We start from the raw sequence: 24,382 nt of genomic DNA, 5'->3' as shown, positions 1-24,382 counted from the left end.
TCCACTGGGATTCTCAGTGGAGAGGTAAGGTCAGTCTGTTATATCTGAAGTATTTGTCCTTTCTTATCCGGTGTCCTCTGTGAATTTAAGAATGCTCCCTCTAAATCTCTCTTTTTCTCTCCTTCTCTCTCTCTTTCTCTCGGAGGACCTAAGCCCAAGGACCATGCCTCAGGACTAGCTGGCCTGATGACTCCTTGCTGTCCCCAGTCCACCTGGTCGTGCTGCTTCTCCATTTTTAACTGTTCTGCCTGCGGTTATGGAACCCTGACCTGTTCACCGGACGTGCTACCTTGTCCCGGACCTGCTGTTTTGGACTCTCTCTCTACCGCACCTGCTGTCTCTAACTCTGAATGATCGGCTATGAAAAGCCAACTGACATTTACTCCTGAGGTGCTGACCTGTTGCACCCTCTACAACCACTGTGATTATTATTATCTGACCCTGCTGGTCATCTATGAACGTTTGAACATCCTGGCCATGCACTGTTAAAATCTCCACCCGGCACAGCCAGAAGAGGACTAGCCACCCCTCAGAGCCTGCTTCCTAGATTCTGGCCTTTCTAGGGAGTTTTTCCTAGCCACCGTACTTCTACATCTGCATTGCTTGCTGTTTGGGGTTTTAGGCTAGGTTTCTGTACAACACTTCGTGACATTGGGTGATATAAAAATAACTTTATAAATACATTTGATTGATTGATTGATAATCCTTTCTTTCGCTGCTTTTTTTAAAGATATAACGTTAGCCATCAGGAACTACAAAAGTTTTGCTACTTTACTCAACAACATCGATGCCCTGAATTTAGCAGGCGCCATCGACAGATCAGTTGGAAAAAGTTGTGATGGGCTACTTTCTGCACACGCCACGGTCAGTGTGAACCGAAATGACTTGACACAACGCTGGCCAAACAAGATGTAGCTACCATCATAACGGAGTTAAATGGTTCCAGTCTGCCGTAAAGCATTCATTCATGTATATGGGTAAGAGTCTAGCTACATTTTCAGATATTATACATTCCTAATTTTGTCAGAAAGTAATTTTCATTGCAAGTTAAAGCATACTGTTAGCTAGCTAGCGAACGTTAGCTTCCTGGCTCGCTAGCTAACATTACGTGTATAGTGTAGTAATATTATTCTAATCAGAAATACATTTGCATTGCTAGTTATAGCCTAATGTTAGCTAGCTAGCTAACACTGAACCTAGTTGGTTAGCTTTAGCTACCTGCAGATTCATACTACAGCTATGACAATCAGTTTGTATTGGTGGTAGTAGTATGAGTTGGGATTATGCCGGTTCATTGTTTATCTAGCTAGCTACATGTCTACATAAAAGACTTCACTTCTCCAGACGATTACATGACAAATCATGTTAGCCAGGTGTGTCTGGGGGGTTATTATGGCCATCTATTGTATTTCATGAACATGTGTATATGTCTAGACAATAGTGACTGGAGGTTGGTTACAGCATTTCTTTCACATGACCCATCAATTTAGACAAGTGTGTCTGGGTAAGCATCATCTAATCATTTAAAAATATTTGTATCTGGACACTTACTATTTTTGATATTGCTACTATGCAAATTTGTAAGTAACCATTTCACTGTACCGTTTACACCTTCTGTATCCTGTGCATGTGACAAATAAACATAGATTTTATTTGATATAGTGTGTGTTTACCAGAGACGGTAATGTGAAGAACATGGCCTGCACCAAAGTCAGATTAGGATATAGGCCAAGATAAAGTGTATTTCTACCTAGAGTTTTTTCCTTATTGTAGGCTACTACTTTTACCACTTGAAGTCTTGAAATCTTTGGTTATTTACTACACTACTCACTCTGTTTAGCACATGACCTCAAATGTGAATCCTTAAAGAGATGGGTGGACATGGGGCTAATGCTTATGAGGATGTGAACAATGCTGAATGGGTGTAGACAAAGAAAGACTCTTCAGTAGGTGTATCAAAACATTCAAGGGCCATTTTTTCAAAAGTGTATCAACTTTCAAAGCAGAATTACTTTCCCATTGTTCCTCAACTGCAGTGTATGATATAGCATTTCCTAACTCTGAGTTTCTACTTTTATCCAATGTAATTTCAAATTTTGCTACATAGGACCGAATCCAGGTGGTGAGTCACATTTCTCTACCATAAGCCGCCTCCAACATTGTTTAGATAATTTGGCACTACGTCCTACCGGCCTCACAACCTAAGACCACGTGTAACAACGCCAGCCCAGCACCTCCACATCCGGCTTCTTCACCTGCGGGATCGTCTGAGACCATCCACCCGGACAGCTGATGAAACTGGGTTTGCACAACCAAAGAATTTCTGCACAAACTGTCAGAAACCGTCTCAGGGAAGCTCGTCTGGATACTCGTCATCCTCACTAGGGTCTTGAACTGACTGCAGTTTGGCGTCGTAACCAACTTCAGTGGGTAATTGCTCACCTTCGATGGCCACTGGTGCATGTTGGAGAAGTGTGCTCTTCACGGATGAATCCCAGTTTCAACTGTACCGGGCAGATGGCAGACAGCGTGTATGGCGTTGTGTGGGCGAGCGGTTTGCTAATGTCAACTTTGTGAACATAGTGTCCCATGATGCCGGTAGGGTTATGGTATGGGCAGGCATTAGTTACGGACAACGAACACAATTGCATTTTATCAATGGCAATTTGAACGCAAAGCGATACCGTGACGAGATCCTGAGGCCCATTGTCGTGCCATTAATCCGCCGCTATCACCTCATGTTTCAGCATGATAATGCACGGCCCCATATCACAAGGATCTGTACACAATTTTTTTTTTATCCCTGTTTTCCCATGGCCTGCATTCCCACCAGACAATTACCAATTAAACATGTTTGGGATGCTCTAGAGGGACGTGTACGCCAGCGTGTTCCAGTTCCCACCAATATCCAGAAACTTTGCACAGCCATTGAAGAGCAGGACAACATTCCACCGGCCACTCTTTGTCACAATCTGGTCAGACCAGATACTGACTGGTTTTCGGATCCATGCCCGTAACTTTTTTTTAAGGTATCAGTGACCAACATATGCATATCTGTGTTCCCAGTCATATAAAATCCATAGTTTATGAATTTCTTTTATATTTTTGTTCAGCATAGATGTAGAGCGGCGGTGAACAACAATTTTTAAGTCTTTTCACAGATTTTCAATGGGATTCAAGTCTGGGCTTTGGATGGACCACTCAAGGACTTTCACATTCTTGTTCTGAAGCCATTCCAGCATTGCTTTGGCTGTATGCTTGTGGTCATTGTCCTGTTAGAACATAATTCTTCGCCCCAGTTTAAGGTCGTTTGCACTCTGAAGCAAGTTCTCATCAAGGATTTGCTTGTATTTGACTCCATTCTTTTCCCCCCTCTATCCTTACCAGTCTTCCAGTCCCTGCCACTGAAAAGTGTCCCCATAGCATGATACTGCCACCACCATGCTTCATGGTAGGGATGGTGTTAGACGGGTAATGAGCTGTTACATTTTGTGTCTCATCAGACCACATAATCTTTTCCCTTATGCTCTCAGTATTTCACATGCCTTTTTGCAAACTCCAGGCATGCCTTTTTATCAGGAGTGGCTTCCATTTTACCACTCTCCCATAAAGCCCAGATTGGTGAAGTGCTATAGAGACTGTTGTCCTTCTGGCAGGTTCTCCCATATCCGCCAAGCAACTCTGTAGTTCTGTCAGAGTGGTCTTCGGGTTCTTGGTCACCTCCCTGACCAAAGTCCTTCTTGCCCAGTTGCTCAGTTTGATTGGACGACCAGCTCTAGGCAGTCTGGGTAGTTCCATATTTTTTCAATTTCCCAATGATGGAAACCACTGTGCCCTTGGAAACTTTCAACACTCTAGAAATTGTTTAATAACCTTCCCCAGATATATACCTAATCATCTCAGAGATCTACGGACAGTTCTTTGGACATGGTATAGTTTCTGCTCTGACATGCACTGTCAACTGTGGGACCTTGTATAGACAGGTGTGTTTCTTTTCTAAATCATGTCCAAACAATTGAATTGGCCACAGGTGCTCCAATCAACTTGAAGTGACATCTCAAGGATGATCAAATTAAATTGGATGCGCCTGAGCTCAATTTGGAGTTTACATAGCAAAGGGATGTGAATTCTTATGTAAATTACATATTTCTGTATTCTGTATTTGATTTTCAATACATTTGCCAAAATGTCTAAAAACATCTATTCACTTTGTCATTATTTTGAATAAGTCAAGGGGTTATAAATATTTTCTTAAGGCACTGTATGTGCGTGATGGGTACCTCAACATCTTGAACGAATGTCCTGACATTCAGGAAGGACACTTGGACAGGGGCAGTCATCTTGTCATTGGTTGCATTCATGAAAGTTTTGAGAGTAGCGATAGAGTCCTGATAGTCCTGTTTCAACTTGTCCACCTCATCCGCTCTAGCATACTGCCATGGAAACAGTGAATACAATGAATGTCTTTATAATTTGAGCATTCAATGTGAACTTTTCTTATAAAAGCAATGCCAAGATATTTCATGACACCTGAGTCTCACAGCCTAAATAATTGTGGTTAGCCCTGACACATGGCTGTGGACTAATATGGTGTCTATGAGTCTACAGCCATGTTTCAGGGCCTATCCAGAAGTATGCTTCTTAATAATCATAATCTACTGTAGGTGCAGGAAAAATAGGAGATTTTTTAAAATAATTTACATGTTTGACTTTAACGAACAGCTCTCTCCACCTCCCATTGAGAAGAAGCAGCTGCTGCTTAAGGTCTCTGGAGACGGTCTCGTCGCATGTCTCGATCAGGAAGTTCCCTGCATCATTCATGTCCATGTGCTGCTGGATCCAGTGAGGAAGGTTCCGGAAGAAGTCCTAGGGGTGAAGAAGAAAGACAGAAACTCTACACAATTGATAGCAATAGCTGTGAGCATAGAATATACTACATTGAATATTCTTTAAAGAGGCCAACAGACATAGTGGGTGTCTACACAGCCAGAAAGAGTATTTTGGCACAGCGCTTCAAATGTAATGTTGACCCAAAAAGCATATACAATACATTCGGAAAGTATTCAGACTGCTTGACCTTTTCCACATTTTCTTACGTTACAGCCTTATTCTAAAATGGATTAAATAAATAAATACATTTTAAAAATCTACACACAATACCCCATAATGAGAAAGTGAAAACAGGTTTTTAGAAATGTTTGCTAATTTATCAAATATAAAAAACAGAAATACTGTATTTACATAAGTATTCAGACCCTTTGCTATGAGACTCTAAATTGAGCTCAGGTGCATCCTGTTTCCATTGATCATCCTTGAGATGTTTCTACAATTTGATTGGAGTCCACCCGTGGTAAATTAAATTGATAGGACATGATTTGGAAAGGCACACACCTGTTTATATAAGGTCCTACAGTTCATGTCAGAGCAAAAACCAAGTCATGAGGTCAAAGGAGATAGGATTGTGTCGAGGCACAGATCTGGGGAAGGGTACCTGAAGCATTGAAGGTCCGCAAAAACACAGTGTCCTCCATCATTCTTAAATGGAAGAAGTTTGGATCCACCAAGACTCTTCCTAGAGCTGGCCGCCCGGCCAAACTGAGCAATCGGGGGAGAAGAGCCTTGGTCAGGGAGGTGACCAAGAACCCGATGGTCACTCTGACTGAGCGACAGAGTTCCTCTGTGGAGACGGGAGAACCTTCCATAAAGGCAACCATCTCTGCAGCACTCCACCAATAAGGCCTTTATGGTAGCCAGACGGAAGCCTCTCCTCAGTAAAAGGCACATGACAGCCCACTTGGAGTTTGCCAAAGGACACCTAAAGGACTCAGACCATGAAAAACAAGATTCTCTGGTCTGATGAAACCAAGATTGAACTCTTTGGCCTGAATGCCAAGCGTCACATCTGGAAGAAACCTAGCACCATCCCTACGGTGAAGCATGGTGGTGGTAGCGTCATGCTGTGGGGGATGTTTTTCAGCAGAAGGGAGACTAGTCAGGATTGAAGGAAAGATGAACGAAATAAAGTACAGAGAGATCCTTGATGAAAACCTGCTCCAGAGCGCTCAGCAAATGTTCACCTTCCAACAGAACAACGACCCTAAGCACACAGCCAAGACAACGCAGGATTGGCTTCGGGACAAGTCTCTGAATATCCTTGAGTGGGCCAGCCAGAGCTCGAACTTGAACCCGATCAAACAGCTCTGGAGAGACCTGAAAATAGTTGTGCATCGAAGCCCCCCATCCAACCTGACAGAGCTTGAGGATGTGCAGAGAAGAATGGGAGAAATTCCCCAAATACAGGTGTGCCAAACTTGTAGCATCATACACAAGAAGACTCGAGGCTGTAACCGCTGCGAAAGGTGCTTCAACAAAATACTGAGTAAAGGGTCTGAATACTTATGTAAATGTGACCCATTTCAGGGAACTAGGCGTATGTATCGGGTCACTACTTCACAGGGGAGCCATTTGAACGTAAACCTTTTGTTAATCAAAATGTGTTTTTTTGGGGCAGAAATGCCTTCTCGAACATGTGTACTTTCATGTGCCTTAATAACAAACTTGTATGACATCTGTAAATACAAATAAAATTGTTAAATTACGAACCTAGTTGGTTTAGCCACAGAAAAAGAGGGCAACCTTCCCGCTAAGATATTGAGTGGGCTGGACATGCCGAGAGATTAATTTGGATTGGTCTGCCATATAGCAGTAATCCTGTCTAACACCGACTTTTATAAATTTTTATCTGTAGTAAATCTGCATAAACCTAATGTCAAGTTAAAGTGTACTGTTAGCTAGCTAACGTTAGCTGGCTGGCTTGCTGGCTAACGTTACGTGTATGCTCTCCACTTTCTGGAGGACTGAGTTTTGAAATCAGTGGAATTCGAGTATGATAGCTAAGGAGATGGAGAAAACACCTGCCTCTGGATAACATCTTCAAACTAAGGGCAACCATGGCATCCGACAGAAGACGCGTCCAACCATGATGTATACGGGTAAGATAGTCTAGCTAGCTACATTTTCAGATATTACACGTTTCTAATTTTAACATAAAGTATTTTCATTTCAAGTGTACTGTTAGCTAACTAGCAAACGTTAGCTGGCTCGCTAACTAATGTTACGTGTATGATCTTATAATTCGTATCTCAAAGCCACTAGTTATAGCCTAATGTTAGCTAGCTAACATTGAATCTGGTTGGTTAGCTACCTGCAGATTCATGCAGGGTAGTAACGTCATGAGTTGGGATTATGGTTCATTGTTTACCTAGCTAGCTAGCAACATGTCTTAACAAAAGGCTCTCGTTTTAGTGTGGCAGAGCGCAGAATAACTGATGAATTTATGAACACTCAACACCCATTGAATATGGCCGTGTCAGTAAACGTAGGCAAAAAAGCGTAATTAAATTGTTGCCAACTGCACAGTTAAAGTCAGCAACGCTCTGGATAACATGAAAACAGCCTAACCAGCTCTGCTAGGGCGAGAAAAATGGTCAGAGTTGGGTTTTCTCTCATTATGTGTCTGGAAGTAGCTAGCAAGCTAGCCAATGTTAGCCAGTTAGCTTGGGTGCTTGACTGCTGTTGTGAGGTCAGAATGTTCGGATCAACCCTACTCCTCGGCCAGAGTGTCCAGTGTGCGCTCTGAACGTGAAACGCTCTGATTTTACGTACGGAGCTGTTCTCTCTCACTTTGATGTCTGGAAGTAGCTAGCAAGTTAGCTTGCATGCTTGACTGCTGTTGTTAGTATATTCGGATCAACCCTTAAAGAGATGGGTGAGGCTAAAGCTTAAGAGAGTGTGAACGATGCTGAATGGGTGTAGACAAAGAAGGGCTCTCCAATAGCACTACCAAAACATTCAAAGGGCATTTTCTCAAATGTAAGTTTACAAGTTCATCAACTTTCAAAGCAAAATTACTTTCACATTGTTCCTCAACTGTAGTGTTTGATATTCCATTGTGTAGCTCTGAGACTCTACTTTTATACAATGTACAAAACACAATTTCAAATTTTGCTACATAAGACCGATTTGAGCCCGACGTCACAAATGTGATATTTCATTTTATTTTTTTTGTTATGCATTTGCAAAAAATAATTAAAACCTGTTTTCGCTTTGTCATTATGGGGTATTGTGTGTAGATTGATGAGGGAAAAAAACGATTTAATACATTTTAGATTAAGGCTGTTACGTAACAAAATGTTGAAAAAGTCAAGGGGTCTGAATACTTTCCAAATGCACTGTAAATCCAATAAGAAGAAGGGAATGGGAGGTAAAAATGTAAGCTGAGAGTATCTTTATTCCATTCCAAAATGGCCAAAACATCAATTGTTGTCATGGAATAAAGATACCCTTAGCTTAAATGTTTACCTTTTTACTGCCACCCACCCAGCCTCATGCTCACCCGTTTTTCATTCTCTGACTGGTGGAACATCTGCTCTGCGTCCTCCAGCCAGGCCTGCAGTCCAGCCACCGTGCTGCTGTACTTCTCCCAGTTAGAGATGACCTCCTCCAGCATGCTCCTCACGCTACGCACCTCCACCGACAGGTTCCTCCACTGGGCCGACGCGTCCGACAGGAACTTACCCACCCCCTCCGCTTCCTCAACTGAAAGAAAACATCATGGAGTCAGTTCTCTCTTCATCATGACATACGATATTTCAGTGGTTAATTGGGTCACATCCTAACCAATTAGTCAAGATCTTATTAATAGAGCCCAGTAATAAGCCAAGCAAGACAAGACAGTAAGGAATTTGCATTTGCAGTGTTTCACATTCCAAGACCTACTGTGACTATTGTTACTGTATCATGCAAAGAGTAATTGTGTTACAGGAAATTATCTTTGTGGAAGAATATAGAGTAGTCAGTTAGTAAACAGCCAGGCACAGTGAGATTCTGTCAGATTTCTTGGATTTTTTGTTAGACCAGTGAACCACTAGTGCACAGCAAATCAAAGGCTAGTGTGGTCACCACGTTACCTATTGTATATCAATACCAAATGAATCTAGACGTACCTTTCTTACCGATCTTAATGCCTAGAATATGAAATCAACAGTTAGCCCGTTTAGCCCTCTCTGACAGACAACATTCAATCAAAGCACATCTGAGGTAAAACACACGCAAAAGAAAAAACACCCTACCTGAACCATCAGACTTGATGTAGACATCTGCAGCTTGCCTGAGTGCCTTAAACGTTGTCTCATACTGTTCAAAGAACTTGTGTCCCTCAATGAAGGACTGTTGGGAATGATGGTGAGATAAGCATGGAATTATCATGAGGATAGAATTGGAACAATATCCATTGAAAATTAGCTTGGTGGTTCCGGATCTGTTTGTGCTGTCTTACCAACGCCTATAGTCATTTTCATGGCAAACATGAGGTTGGCTAAACAACACAAATAGATCTAGACCCCCAGGCTACCACAAACCAGTAACAACTAATGAAAGGCCAACTCACAATGTAGCTCTGCAGCAGTAGTTCCACGGAGTCACGGCGGCCATATTTGATGATCCAGGACTTGAGCTTGGACTCAGCCAGGATGAGAAACGCCATCAGACGGTACTTCATCTCCCAGAATTCCAGTTTGATCAGGTGGGCATGAGACGATGTGGACACATAGTTGAACCTGTTTGACAAAATACAAAATCAATATTAACATTCTTATCAAACTGATCAATATCAGTCTTATTTAAGTAATGTCATATTGTCCCTGATCTGTTTGTGTTTTCTTGTCAACTCATGGGTTGACAACGACCGTAGCAGTTGGCAAGACAGCACAAACAGATCAGGGATCAGGCTAATATTGTCCAGAGACATCCATAGATGTGTTACAGTATTAACACGGATGTAGAGATGACCGAAGGATGACTAACCGCTCGGCCATGTCTTGGAGCTGTTCAGAGGGGACAGGGACCCCGTTCACAGATCTGTCTCTGTGGATCTGCTGGAAAGTCTGCTGGTGGGATTCCAAGTTCTTCAGTACCTCCTAAAACACATATCCACATACATGCACGCTGAAATAAAACAACTTGTTGAATCATTTAGACTAGACACTGGTGCAACATCAGGACTTTGTCATCTTTTCTTATATGACCAACAAAACCAAGAATTTTGAGACTTGCTGTACCTTCTAACAACGCCTATCCAATGATTGTTTTGCAACAGTACCTGTATATATTATGAGATTTTCTCTTGCTGAATACCTTGTGCTGTTCCAGCTTCCTGTGGATCACATTGGCTGTCTCTTCATGGGCTTGTTGGATAGGAATCTCCTCTCTCAGGGCGATCTCAGCTCGATGCAGCCAGGCTCCGATCACCCCCAGTGGGCCAGGCAACGACTTATCCAGATGGATGTGCCAGTCCAGGAGCTAGCATAGGCAAATAGTACATGTCCAAAGACTTTGAGCAGGTGCTGGATTTAAAAAAAAAAAGCAAAGTCTGCAAAATGTGCTATGCTCCCATGTGGTTTGTTAGTGATGCTGCTTCGACCACTCGGGTCTTCATCACGTTTCAGTCCAGGAGCTGCAACAGCCACCCATTACAGCCAGAACAATCAGTACAATCAAGGCATTAGCATTAACCACGCTGTTTAAAAAGCAGGTGGTGATTAAAAAGGTTTCCACATGTTCTCAAGCATCTACTCCAGTGGATGACCACAGTGCTGTGCTACTCCAGTCCACAGTCCATATAGGCTGGGGACACTCTATCAAGTGAACAAAACCCTTTCTGTTCCCCTCTCTCCAAAACTCTCATGCCCTCTTAATGAGCGCTCCTTCAAAAGCTTGCGCCTCACTGAACACTCATTCAGTTTATTACGATAGCTATCTGGGCTCACATTCTGCAATGCAAGTCTCAGTCTAACTACTAAACAGAAAGCAAATGAAAATGAGTTGGCAGACAAAAATAACAATCTCTCAATGACAAAGGTTACAGTCTATTTATAATGGTCTCTGTGGGCCGGTACGCTCTCTGATCTGTGTCCGTGAAATCGGCCCTTTTGAGTCTGGCCCATAGATTGTGTGTACTCTTGGGCTGGTTGTGCAGTAGCCTGGTGGACAATCTTTGTAAATAAGAGTTGACTGAAGCAGTATGGGATCAGGCTAGTTGTCCAGGGGTCCATAGACAGCAATACACTGACTCACCCTGATAGAGACACGTTCCCACGCTTGTTTGACCAGGGCCTGGTCTACAGACAGCTTCCCATCCCTGTGCACCGGCTGCAGCAGAGGCTCTGTCTGTTTCTTCTTTATTTCATACTGCACACGGAAACTCTTGAAGCCCTGGAGCAAAGTAGAAATATGAGTATTAGAGGTGTGACATTCACATTGAGTATATGACACATAGGAATGTAGAGCTCAGTCAAATATGGGCCTGTTCTTAATAATCTTTCCTTGATTTTTAGTGCCCTCTACCCACATCCTTTTTAAAACGTCAGCGAGGACATGAAGATACAAGAAATTGATGAAGGATTATTGAGAAAGAGTCATGGTGTTTACGAAGCTCTGTCTCTTCTCTCTACACGTAGTATGATGTATGTTACCTCGTGACCTGGAACTTAATATACCGTAACATTAGCCAGCTACATGTAGCATGAGATTTGGTTCCAATCACCTGGTACTTGTTGGTCAGGTTGCTCTCTGCCCCCTGGTCACCAGGTATTGTCTGTCAGATTGCCGTCTGCCCCCTGGTCACCTGGTACTAACCTGGTACTTGTCGGTCAGGTTGCCCTCTGACCCCTGGACTCGCAGCACGTCCCTCTCCAGTTGATCCAGCCACACCTTCAGCTCTCTCAGAACCTTACGCTCTTCTCTCTGGGAGTCAGTTAACACACAGCATTCAGATGACACATAATATTCAGGTAATGCAATGCACCATTATTCATCCTCTCTCAACCCCAACAGAATTCTCAACAAACTACATAGAGTGAAACCACTCCTACCAAAACCTTCCAAATAGATTTCCAGATTTCCACAGCAAGCACAATACGATTCAAAGCAAAATAAGAATCCCTGATGAATCTATGTATTCAGTGACAACATACCTCAAGCATTTGCTCTATATCTTGAGGACCATACTATCCAGGGAAGAAAGCCACACAAAGAGATGCAACCAAACAAACAGACAGCACAGAAAGGCATTAGTGGCAGTGAGAGAGAGAGAGAGAGAGAGCAAAATCAAAGCAAAGCCATGACAAACATAAAGAAGAGGAAATATAGTACACTGCAGGCAGACACTACACTACATGGCATGGATGGACTTACCCGTAGGTTTGGGATAGAGAGTGCAAAACTTGGAAAGTAGCGAAGAAGCAGCTTCAAATGCAACAGGAAAGATAACATAAGATGGAGTGAGAGCGTGACGGGGAGATGGAGTGAGTGAATGACGTAATGCGCAACGTGGAAAGTAAGATGATTGTCGAGTTCATGCAATGACAAATTGTTTTTATGTGTCTTTTTTCATGAAAGTTGTCGTTGGTGTAATGGGAAATATGGTTAGCAACAAGCATTAGCATACTGAAAACACAAATACAGTAGCAGATACAAGAATACAATAACAGAGTACATAAAGCATTACAACACTGAGGGTGGCCGTATTAGTTAGCCACTTGATATTAAATATACTGTAGCTAGGTAAACTAGAACAACCATACTGAAAACACAAATACAATAGAAGACAAAAGAAAACAAAAGCAGAGAAAGTCCTTATGGAACAGGTGGGTCTAATCCTGGATGCTGATTGGTTCAAACGGAATTCCAACCGGTGTCTATTCCTCAAGTTAGCACCGGCTAAATCTATGATGCTAAAATGCCTATTTACTCTGTTCCATCTGACTGCGCAATCCACTGTCTCGTCAGCTCAGTCAGGCAATTTATATACTAGATCTACCCTGTAAAAAGCATCTGGACTTAATCTCCCATTTCTTTTAGACTAGCATTTGGTTTTGAACAGCGGAGATTTGTAATAACCTTGCTGTCTGTCTCTCTGACATTTGAAACATTGTTTCAATATTGAAATTCGATCTCCAGCTGTCCTATGCTAATGAACATGTCGGCAGTCAGGACGAGACAGACAGGCTGGCATCTTTTTTGAGCCAGTCGAAATCATGAATCACCATAATTTTTATAGATATATACAAAGAAATGTCAATAGAAAAACAAGAAATGCAGCTAGTTTTCTGTCATTCCAGCTTCAGTTTGAAGTGATTGTGTTAGCTGTGTAGTTGGCTATCGCTTCTGAACAATGGTCTGGCGAGAGAGACAATGTTCTATGGCTGGCGAAATCGCACATCATTAGCTCATTGTTATGGATGTATCCAAAGAAAAATCCAAAGTTGGCTAGCTAGCAAGCAAGGGATAAGGATGTTGCCAGTCATCATGGCAACGAAACATGTAGAACGAACAACTGGGTCGTGTCCATAGATTTAGAACAAAAAGACTTAACGACTGGGTCTCGTCTCTGGCAACCAAACCTTGGGTAGCAACCCTAGATTTGTGTTGGGACTATATCTTATGGAAGGATTAAATATTATTAATAAATTCATCCAAATAACAATTTTAATGAAAATATGTCAATCATTATTTGAATATGTTGGTAACCCGTTGTATAAAAGTGATAATGCCCTCGAAGCCGGTGTTTGGAGGATGTATTTGCACAGTTTGCCGGGCCGAGACGAACAAAACCCGCGCCAATATATCCTCCAAACACCGGCTTCTCAGGCATTATCACTTAAATAAAGCATTACAACACAACACTGAGTTTGCCAATGCCAATACAGTACTTGACTCAGGACTACAGTGAATATAGCTTGGTACCTCATCTTCCTGTCCATCTGTCTCAGAGTGGTGGGGGTTGGGGTAGTGCTTGAGGAACTGAGCAACATATGTCATGATGGACTTCTCATCCGGTTTATCTACATCCACATCTGCAGAAGAAGAAACAGAGAGAGAGAGTCTGGCGTGAAAGTAGTAAATAAGAAAACAGTGACATTAGTGGTATCCATCAAGAAAACTACAGTATGTCAATTAAGTATGATGTGTGTATAGGTCTATATGCCCCTTTCGATTAGCAGTATGTAAACTGTTGTCATTTAAAATGGATATATAGAGTAAAATAGAGACATGGCAGGGCAGGAACATAATTTCTGACATATAACAAATATGACACAGTAAAAACAGGGAACACATTTGTGCCCTGAAGGAGACTACATTCTGTGTTTCCTCTGACACGCTGACATCTAATTATAAATGTCTTCTGTCATCTCTATCGCTGACCTGATCGCTGAGAAAACGAGGGCCATGATGAAAACAGACGTTTATTGAGGTTCGTAATGGAGCCTCAGGACTCAGGAGTCTGATCTCTCCTGAAGTGACTGCTGCTGAGCTGCTGTCTGCATTATTATCTCCAGACAAGCGTATCAACAACACTTTGATGGAACGAAATACCCATAAATAAACCTTGCACAATCTTCAATGAAAACTTTAAAAGAGTATTCCATAAAGTTCTGTTGGAACTGCATAATTCTTGCATCATGGAAGAAAGAGGTGGAGATTCTTTGTTGCTGCCCTATGTACCAGCCGGAGCTGGGGATGAGTGAGGGAGTGTGTGCTTATTTTGACAAAGCAATCTTTTTTCCCATTAAATAGAAGAGGAGAGGTAGTAACCTTCTGGATCCAGCAGGCGTGGGATGCCCAGCTCGTTCTCGGCCAATGAGAAGGCTTCCTCCAGATTCTCTTTGTTGCTCCTCCTCCTCACCATCTCCATGTCCACCAGGTCTGGGCGGATGGCATGGACCACAGAGTGGAATGCCACCCCGCTCCGCCAACTAGTACCGAAGTCCTTCACTTCCATGCCCTGACGCCTTGGGACAAACAGAAGTATATGTTTACAGCGGGCCGGTGGCAGAGCACTCTTGAAATTATAATTCAAATTAAGATACAGACAGTTCGGGTGATACAGACGTGGTCAGTCAAGAGTATGCATACACACACATGCACACACACATACACAGGCAAATAAATCCACCACCCCAGCAGGCAAAGCTGGTAGAGAAAATGTTGTGATGATGTTGAACTGGTCTGAATGTAGTTGTAATGACATCATTTCAACCAGTTTTGCCCGCTGGAGCACTGGTTAGAAAAGCTGCCCAAATATATAATGGTATATGTACTTGGCGGCGGTGCACTGCACCCATCTGAGCAGGGCCCTCTTGGCGTTGCCCTGGAACTTCTTGGGTACTACCTTCCTCTTCATAGGGGGACTGCCTGTCTCTGAGTTACTGGCCATGCTGTCCATTGAGGAGGTACTGCTGGACAGGGCTGCCAGGGCTGGCAGGTTACTGGTCAACTCCTCGATCTGACAGAGAGTCAGCAATTTGAGCAAACATGCTGTGAGTAACCATAGCAACATCAAATAGCTGTATGTAGATCCAATTAGATTAAAAAAGTGTTTTAAAGTGTCACTCCTCGATATAACAACATTTGACAAACAGAATACAAGGTAAAACAACACTGAAAACCACTCACTGAGAGTTGTGAGGCACTGTTAACAATCACAGACAGTCATATTACAATATGTAAGTGTGAAACTGACCAGATACAACAACACATTACCTGGAAGTAGAGAATGACGGTCCATATCAACCCCAGGACAATGGATGGTCGACCGTCTGCGATGTCAGTGGCGTGAATGTTGACTAGCTTGATCTGTTGGGAAAGAAAACCCCAATTTAACTGCAATTCAAATACATGTACTCATACATAGGTACATTCTGAATTAATGTTTAACAAATAAAGACATTGTTGAGTGAGTGGGCCATTGGCATAATAATGACGATTTGATGTTTTTCTTTCACAGCCATCAAAATCAGCTCTCTGATGCGACAAAGTGATATTTGGAAGAGCGGAAGCAGGTGAGGCAGAAACAGCCAAGCTCAACAGAGGAAAGACATAGAAGCTGTAGAGTACTCAATTTGGCAGGACAGTAACAATAAAGCCAACGTAGTGAAGATCACTGTAACAAACTTTGGATGAGCAAACTAGTTTACATTAAGGTTGCTGCATATTTACATTCGTCTTTTTGTAGGATTTTCTTTTGATTATGTGACTATTTCACAAAGGTTGGAAAAAGGAGAGGGCAGGAAAGATTTGGCTCCAAAGTTTCAAAGTGCATATAAAACGCATGACAACCAGAAAGCACCTGGTTGATGGCACTACAATAGTCAAGATGCACAAAGAGGAAAAGAATGGCTCAACCAAAGAATAGCTAGGAATACACACCGTGAATTAAACAAAAGGAATGCATACAGTATATGAACACAGTGTGTTTTACAGGCAGCCACTGACCGGGGATCCTCGGTACACAGACTGAGGTCAGAGGTCAGGCATGGTGAGAGAAGGTCACAGTAAGATACAGGCCTCAAAGCAATACTGACTGAGACAGGATGTACCATCCATATGGCCTTGCATAGATACATATTTTCATGCAGAGCCTTCATTTATCTATCTTTGTTCATAAACACTATGATACAATGTCGTATTTTCAAACCGCTAGCATTAAACAGAGATTAATATTCTTTTCACAAGCCTTGGCCAAATGTTTTGAATAAAACCCTTAGAAGATATAAGTGACATTGCGAATGGGCCCTTAGGTTTACATGTTAAACTCGAGCTATGACAAAATACTCAGGGAAAATACTGTGTAGTTACTCTGAGGGCGTGCTTACCTTCCTGCCTTCGAGGAACCTGAGGGCGGTGCCGATGTTGGACACCCAGTGGATCCTCTTCAGCTGGCGGCCCTGCTCACACGGCTGGGGAGAGAGGAGGGAGGGTTCAAGTAAAGTGTAAGTGTATTTTCCATATGGAGTACTGTAAATACACAAAATCTTACCAGAGCGCGCACATTAAATACAGCAAGAAAGTTCAATACAATATTATGGTAATTAAATGCGACTGAACTCTGTAGCATGAATAGGATAATACAGCATTACCAATGACTGTATATATTAAGAGCAGTGCTTACTAGTCTCTGTCCAGACAGCACTTCCAACAGAGCCAGAAGTTTCACCCCATCTTTGATGTCCTCGAAGAGGTCGGTGACCTCTAGAGGTGGTTTACGCTAGGAAAGAGAAGAGACAACAGTGAAACTAATACATTAATAATTGGTCATTGGTAGGCTATACTGTTACAAATTATAGACCTACTGTTGTTTAATAAAGACGTATTATCTTATTACAATCCACTATAATCTTTCAATAAGTAAATCCTAGAAACACAACACATTCATTCTCGCTCAGCCCTTGTGTTGAGGAGAAAATGGAGCAGAGCTAGCTAGCTACGGGCTGGAGTACAAGCAGAGCTAGCTAGCTACAGGCTGGTGTACAAGCAGAGCTAGCTAACTACAGGCTGGTGTACAAGCAGAGCTAGCTAGCTACAGGCTGGTGTACAAGCAGAGCTAGCTAGCTCCTATACAGGTTGAAGTAAAAGCAGAGCTAGCAGGCTGGAGTCCAGACTGAACAGCCCTCTCCCCATCCCTTGTGTTGAGGAGAAAAGAAAGCAGAGCCAGCTACAGACTGGAGTCCAGACTGAAAAGAGCTTGTTGGCTAGCTAAAGACTGGACTATAGAGAGAACAGAAAGAGCTCCCCTGCAGCTGAAAAGATGGTGCCTGTGCCTCTGAGATGGCTAGGTGCCCGTGCCTGAGGCAGTGTGATTCAGAGCAAAATCAGAGCATGGGTCCATTTAACCCTAGCTGGGCATAGTTGTTTCATGTAACATACTGGATCCAACTATCCATGTATTATCAGAGCTGAGGGAATTCTGACAGAGTTAGGTGACAGAGCAAACTACTTCATGAAACACACAGAACATTCTCAGAAATCATACACGAAAACAATGCATTAATTAATGAAACGCTGGTCTTTGTGGGAATTGTCTTGGCAGGCTGAGCTGTTCGTTTCACAACTCGTCACATTTCATGACAGGACCCATAGGATGCAGTTGGCTGGGACTGTGGGGCACAACAGTGTGAAAAGTATACACTGTTTTTTGTGCTATTTTTCTTTGCTTCAAAGACAGAATCCAATGGAAGTCTTTTAGATAATATTATTCCTCCTTTATGACCACCAGTATCCTAACAACAAGATCAATTTAAATATAGAAATTACATTAAACTATTTGACCGGTAACATGAACCATACATCTCCAGAATGTCATTATACTTAAATGAGTCACAAGGTAAAAAAAAACATCAACCCCATCCTGGGTTTAGTGACAAACAAAATAGGAGTCACATGACAAGCCCCCTTCTCACTGTCATGACACACACACATGCACACGCACTCACGCACACACACATACACACACACACGCACATGCATGTTTACACACACACACTGTCATAACACACACATGCACACACTGTCACAAGACATTCAATCAATGCAAAAGTGCTTGGTAACGTGAGAGGAAATGGACACAATGGGAAAAACGGGACTGCCCAGTGAAAGTTCAAAGTAAAAGGGCCGGCACTTTCCATCATAAAACCAACATATTACATTTTGTTCCATTCAGAATTTGATTTAAAAATCTATTTTAAAATGGGAACTTTAAGGCACCCGTCATGGGATCTATCGTAATCCATTCAGAATGGCTTTGCTTACCTGACGGAAAAGGTTTAGATGAGATTAGATAAACTTATTGAGAGATGAACTGATAAGAATTGAGATTTGAATCCCTCCTACAGTAGCAGTAGCCTAGTGAACTGGAGCGAGAGGCTCATGACTAGGCTTATTCTACAGGTTCATTGGTATGCACAGAGAGAGAGAGAGAGAGAGAGAGAGAGAGAGAGAGAGAGAGAGAGAGAGAGAGAGAGAGAGAGAGAGAGAGAGAGAGAGAGAGAGAGAGAGAGAGAGAGAGAGAGAGAGAGAGAGAGAGAGAGAGAGAGAGAGAGAGAGAGAGAGAGAGAGAGAGAGAGAGAGAGAGAGAGAGGGGGATATAAGTGTACAGCATGAATAATGAGGAATAGACCTCCGTGGTGACTTATTGGCCAATCATGTTACTCAGATTCCCATGCTTTGAACTGCCGCCCCGTGGGCCAAATCTGACAGAACAAAAGACAGATCTCTCCGCTGGGTTCAAAACTTAAACCCTGTACTAGTGATTAGTCACCCTGTCTGACCAAGCAGCAGCACAATGTGCTGTGTCACCGAAAACCTTTGAGCCAGCAAAACCTGGCTGTCTAAAATACAGCAAGAAAACATGGTTGGCCCTAACAGTATCTATGAAGCCCGTATCTGTAATGGGTTATGCACACACTCACGATGATGATGATGATGACATTATGAGCTATTCTATGTGTTTATATATAGTTACAACTCATGATGAGTATGTTTATAGTGTTAAAGAGCTGAACTGTCATATGGCCTTTTGGAGCAGACTGACTGCTTCCTGCAGAGAAATGTTCCTCCCACATCACACTCTCCATCTGCACCGTGCTGCTAAACTCTCCCTGCCTGCCAAACCTAGCCATGGACAAATATATACACACACGCACTCCCCCCCACACACACAAACACACGCACACAAGTGTGCAGGCATACTTATAGGCACAAACGCAGCACACACACACACATGCGCGCGCACGCGCGCACACACACCCAGCTTTACTCAACAGGTATTATCTTCTCTAAAATGCTGCCCTGGTGATCTCCTGTATACAACACAGTGACACGGATAGTTCTATCTTCCTAGACAACTTTACTCTATCCATCACGTTGGCTCGGCAAGGCATACTGCAGGCATTTTGTAAGCCTACTCAGGAACTGAGAAACACAGGGATCTCTGCCCTGAGTCATCTTTACTAGTGTCTCTCTCTGCCTCACTCTCCCCTGGTCTCGTTTAAAAATACATTTACAGGACTGATTCTACAAACAACTCAGTAGCTACACTGTAACACAATCCAAACATCCGGATGATGCAAAGCATATCTTGAAATGTTAACTGTCTATTATGGCCGCAATCAAACTGTAGTTTTCCACGTGTACAAAACTGACATAAAAACCTCTGACACTTTGTTTGCATAATGTGGTTCCATTACACTATGAGGTGCCTCGCAGAATCATTATGATTGGATGACAACCCTCCTCTCACGGTCCAATCTCTGTTCACACACGAAGGGTCACGAGGGCTACTGAAATGCCACTGTCCAGAGAGCAGCTATAAAACTGGGCGGTCAAAGACAGCAGTACAATACTTCTACAGCCATCTGATAACAAAGGTCAGGATAATATTCAGGAAAGCAATAATATCATAGTGATACAATTGCTGTATATCGGTGATTATACCATTGTAATAATGTTATTTCATCCTCTCCGCTCCTATACGGAAATGGAAGCTGCGGGTGGCATGGTAGTTATCTCATCATGATGTGTTAACACACAACACATATCTTATCAAGTGTTGTGTTGAAGCACAAAGACATAGTAAAGGATATCTTCTTACCTTTGCCAAGTGGGAGTTGATCCATTTTGTAAAGGTCCTCTTCTGTACGGCCTCTTGTTCATCTGGAATTGAAGTGGTACAGAACACGGTCAATACATGATGTCGCACAAGATAACTGCCTACCCTGCTTACAACTGCTGCCTCCCCTGTTTCATGGGTAGTTTGAGCCCTAAATGCTTACCGTATACCACGGGTATGATGAAACATTTATTTTTACTGCTCTAATTACGCTGGTAACCAGTTATAATAGCAATAAGGCACCTCTGGGGTATGTGGTATATGGCAAATATACCACGGCTAATGGCTGTATCCAGGCACTCCGCAACTAAGAACAGCCCTCAGCCATGGTTTATTGGCCATATACCACACCCCCACGTGCCTTATTGCTTAAGTATATTCTCTATTCTCAACGCTTCTTGCAGCCTGTTCAAGTGTGAATATTTAATTGAGTAGTGAGTAGTATTCATCCTGTTTACGAGTGTAGACCTCTGATCTGCACAGCCCCTGACCACACAGTAATCTAAGCAGGGATATGGCACAGAGCAGTGTTTCCCAAACTCGGTCATGGGGACCCCAAATTTTGTTTTTTACTCTGACACTCCACAGCTGATTCAACTGATCAAAGCTTGATGATTAGTTGATTATTGCAATCAGCTGTGTAGTTCTAGGGCAAAAACCAACCCTTGGGGTCCCGAGGACCGAGTTTAGGGAAAACCTGGCATAGAGGAAGTGAAAGAGGAAGGAAGTTATGCAGTGGTGTGGAAGATCAGAGGAAGAGATGAAGAGAGGAGAGATACATTGGTGCATCCTGCAACACAATTACAGCTCCTAGAACGCACACATGAAAACATGTAGGTGTACAACAACGGGACATGTGGACATACAGTCGAAGTCAAGACCTCAGAAGAAAAATTGTAGACCTCCACAAGTCTGGTTCATCCTTGGGAGCAATTTCCAAATGGTACGCAAGTATAAACACCATGGGACCACGCAGCCGTCATACCGCTCAGGAGGGCTCGCGTTCTGTCTCCTAGAGATGAAAGTACTTTGGTGCGGAAAGTGCAAATCAATCCCGGAACAACAGCAAAGGACCTTGTGAAGAAGCTGGAGGAAACAGATGCAAAAGTATCTGCGCCTCCAACCCGGAAGCCAGCCGCACCAATGTGTCGGAGGAAACACCGTGCACCTGGCCCCCTTGGTTAGCGCGCACTGCGCCCGGCCCGCCACAGGAGTCGGTGGAGCGCGATGAGACAAGGATATCCCTACCGGCCAAACCCTCCCTAACCCGGACGACGCTAGCCCAATTGGTCTGATGAAACAAAAATACAACTGTTTGGCCATAATGACCATCGTTATGTTTGGAGGAAAAAGGGTGATGCTTGCAAGCCGAAGAACACCATCCCAACTGTGAAGCACGGGGGTGGCAGCATCAAGTTGTGGGGGTGCTTTGCTGCAGTAGGGACTGGTGCACTTCACAAAATAGATGGCATCATGAGGATGGAAAAGTATGTGGATATATTAAAGCAACCTCTCAAGACATCAGTCAGGAAGTTAAAGCTTATAGCTTGGTCGCAAATGTGTTTTCCAAATGGACAATGACCCCAAGCATACTTCCAAAGTTGTGGAAAAAATGGCTTAAGTCAAGGTATTGGAGTGGCCATCACAAAGACCTGATGTCAATACTATATAAAATTTGTGGGCAGAACTGAAAAAGCGTGTGCGACCAAGGATGCCTACAAACCTGACACAGTTACACCAGCTCTGTCATGAGGAATGGGCCAAAATTCACCCCTTATTGTGGGAAGCTTGTGGAAGGCTACCTGAAACGTTTTAAAGGCAAAGCTACCAAATACTAATGTCAGGTATGCGTAAATTGCTGCAAGGGAGTCAGGCGCAGGAGAGCAGATAGTGGGTAGCAAATGGAGCCTTTTATTTAGGCGATCCAAAAGCACACGGCACAACGAACACAAAATACAATACGGGTTGACATAACCCAGCGCAACCAGAAATACGTGCGCATACATGAAACAGACAAACAATACCACACAAAGACATGGGGAAAACAGAGGGTTAAATACACAACACATAATGAGGAAAATGAGAACCAGGTGTGTGGGAAAACGAGACAAAACAAATGGAAAATGAAAAATGGATCGGCGATGGCTAGAAGGCCGGCGACGTCGACAAGGAGAGGCATCGACTTCGGCAGAAGTCGTGACAACTAATTGAGTGTATGTAAACTTCTGACCCACTGGGAATGTGATGAAAGAAATAAAAGCTGAAATAAATATTTCTCTCTACTATTATTCTGACATTTCACATTCTTAAAATAAAGTGGTGATCCTAACTGACCTAAGACAGGGAATTTTTACTAGGATTAAATGTCATGAATTGTGAAAAACTGAGTTTCAATGTATTTGCCTAAGGTGTATGTAAACTTCCGACTAAACATCAGAGCCAGGACAATACCAGTATCACGATACTCGTTAGTATCGTGGCAAGGAAACAAAACACGAAGCAGATTTAAACTCTTTAGGAAAACAGCCCTAATTATGGAAACAAACATCATCAAACTCACATTTATTTATTTTTCCAAGCTTTAGCTCGCAAGTTTTCATTTTTGCCATGTAAAAAATATTATGATACTGGTATCCTCCCGGCCATACTAAAGATGCACCCAAACCACCTTGAAAAAAACATATATTTATAATACAATCACATATAATGATTAGATATTGACAGGTGTTTGCTCAAATAAAAGTCCCATCAAAGTAAGAGTCCTAAGTAGATCAAAGCATAAGCAGAGGAGATTTCTGTTCATAGCTTCACACATCTTGCAGACTCACTGCTCAGTGTCCAACCCACCAATAGCGGCATGCGTACTCTTTCAGGTCACCCCCAGCCTGCACTTTTGTAGAGAGGGGGATAATATATGCAGACAGACTCTGTGCCTCATGCATAATACATTTCTGATTTCACACTACACAAAACATCTGTCGCTTCATAGAAGAAAAGGGTGACTTGCATTGCGTAGCGTTTTGTAGTGCACTGAACACACAGTGACATGTGCATATGTGTGAGTAGGTTGAGCAATACTGCACATACACAGTGGCCATTTTTAAACATCCGCACTTAAAGTATACTCTCTGGTCACGTGATGCTGGAGAACAGGGCCATGCTAACACTAGATAGCCTCCACAGAGAGAAAAGAACCCATATTACCTCAAAGGCATATCGTGTTATCTAAAGGAGCATCAGAGATGCACATACAGGGATGCCCAGTGAAGCATACAACATACATAGTGCTCTATCTGGTTTACCTAGCTACACCAAAGCCTCAGTAAACTCCTTGTTCTTTTCTGCACTAACTATATCCTCCACCATATGCCTTACATACATAGTGCTGCTGTGTCAGTATATATCTGGTTCATGCATCTGGTTCACCTCCATGTAAACCACAATCCAAGCTTGGTTCCTTGTTATTTTCCATATGCAGGAACTCAATCATCCACTAAGGATGAGAGGATGGGATGCAGTGAGAGATGACAATCTATAGAAATCACTGCTGCTGGCCTACTTACCGCGGAGATACTGAAAGAATCCCGTCACCAGGTTGAGAGAAGAGGTCTTTTTGACGGCTACATCCTTATAGTGAGCCATTATCCACACCTTGCCTCCCTCCCTGTGCCCTTCACATTGCAAGCTTGTTGTGAGCCTCTGTATGTCTGTCTGTCTGTGGGAGTTGATGGTGAAAGGCTATCCACAGTGGAAAAATAAACAGAAGAAAGAGGGGAAAAACAGAGCTGTTCCTTTCCCTTTTATTCCAGGCGGCAGGAAGCAAAACAGGTCTGGGCTGCCTCAGCCTGGTTGGTCGCTTGTTTCCCCGGTGACAACACA

At 42.9% G+C, this 24,382-nt stretch overlaps 1 protein-coding gene across 1 annotated transcript in view; it reads right to left on the bottom strand.

The window, feature by feature from the left end:
- Window positions 1-24,145, bottom strand: part of syne1b (spectrin repeat containing, nuclear envelope 1b) — a 131,597-nt gene extending 107,452 nt beyond the window's left edge. Inside the window, exons 1-19 of the mRNA XM_039009135.1 lie at window positions 24,067-24,145; window positions 20,486-20,547; window positions 17,009-17,104; window positions 16,713-16,796; window positions 16,333-16,353; window positions 15,601-15,693; window positions 15,159-15,343; window positions 14,653-14,849; window positions 13,804-13,913; window positions 12,253-12,303; window positions 11,695-11,802; window positions 11,134-11,271; window positions 10,195-10,359; window positions 9,865-9,977; window positions 9,449-9,617; window positions 9,132-9,228; window positions 8,396-8,598; window positions 4,702-4,866; window positions 4,281-4,433 (exon numbers count right to left, since the gene is read on the bottom strand). Of these exons, the coding sequence (XP_038865063.1) occupies window positions 4,281-4,433; window positions 4,702-4,866; window positions 8,396-8,598; window positions 9,132-9,228; window positions 9,449-9,617; window positions 9,865-9,977; window positions 10,195-10,359; window positions 11,134-11,271; window positions 11,695-11,802; window positions 12,253-12,303; window positions 13,804-13,913; window positions 14,653-14,849; window positions 15,159-15,343; window positions 15,601-15,693; window positions 16,333-16,353; window positions 16,713-16,796; window positions 17,009-17,104; window positions 20,486-20,547; window positions 24,067-24,145 (2,289 nt within the window). The remainder of the gene's footprint in view (window positions 1-4,280; window positions 4,434-4,701; window positions 4,867-8,395; window positions 8,599-9,131; window positions 9,229-9,448; window positions 9,618-9,864; window positions 9,978-10,194; window positions 10,360-11,133; window positions 11,272-11,694; window positions 11,803-12,252; window positions 12,304-13,803; window positions 13,914-14,652; window positions 14,850-15,158; window positions 15,344-15,600; window positions 15,694-16,332; window positions 16,354-16,712; window positions 16,797-17,008; window positions 17,105-20,485; window positions 20,548-24,066) is intronic.
- Between the last annotated feature and the right edge of the window lie 237 nt (window positions 24,146-24,382).

The sequence above is a fragment of the Salvelinus namaycush genome, chromosome 15 (assembly GCF_016432855.1).
Source record: "Salvelinus namaycush isolate Seneca chromosome 15, SaNama_1.0, whole genome shotgun sequence".
NCBI classification, from domain to species: Eukaryota; Metazoa; Chordata; class Actinopteri; order Salmoniformes; family Salmonidae; genus Salvelinus; species Salvelinus namaycush.
This window is presented reverse-complemented; position numbering and strand designations above follow the sequence as displayed.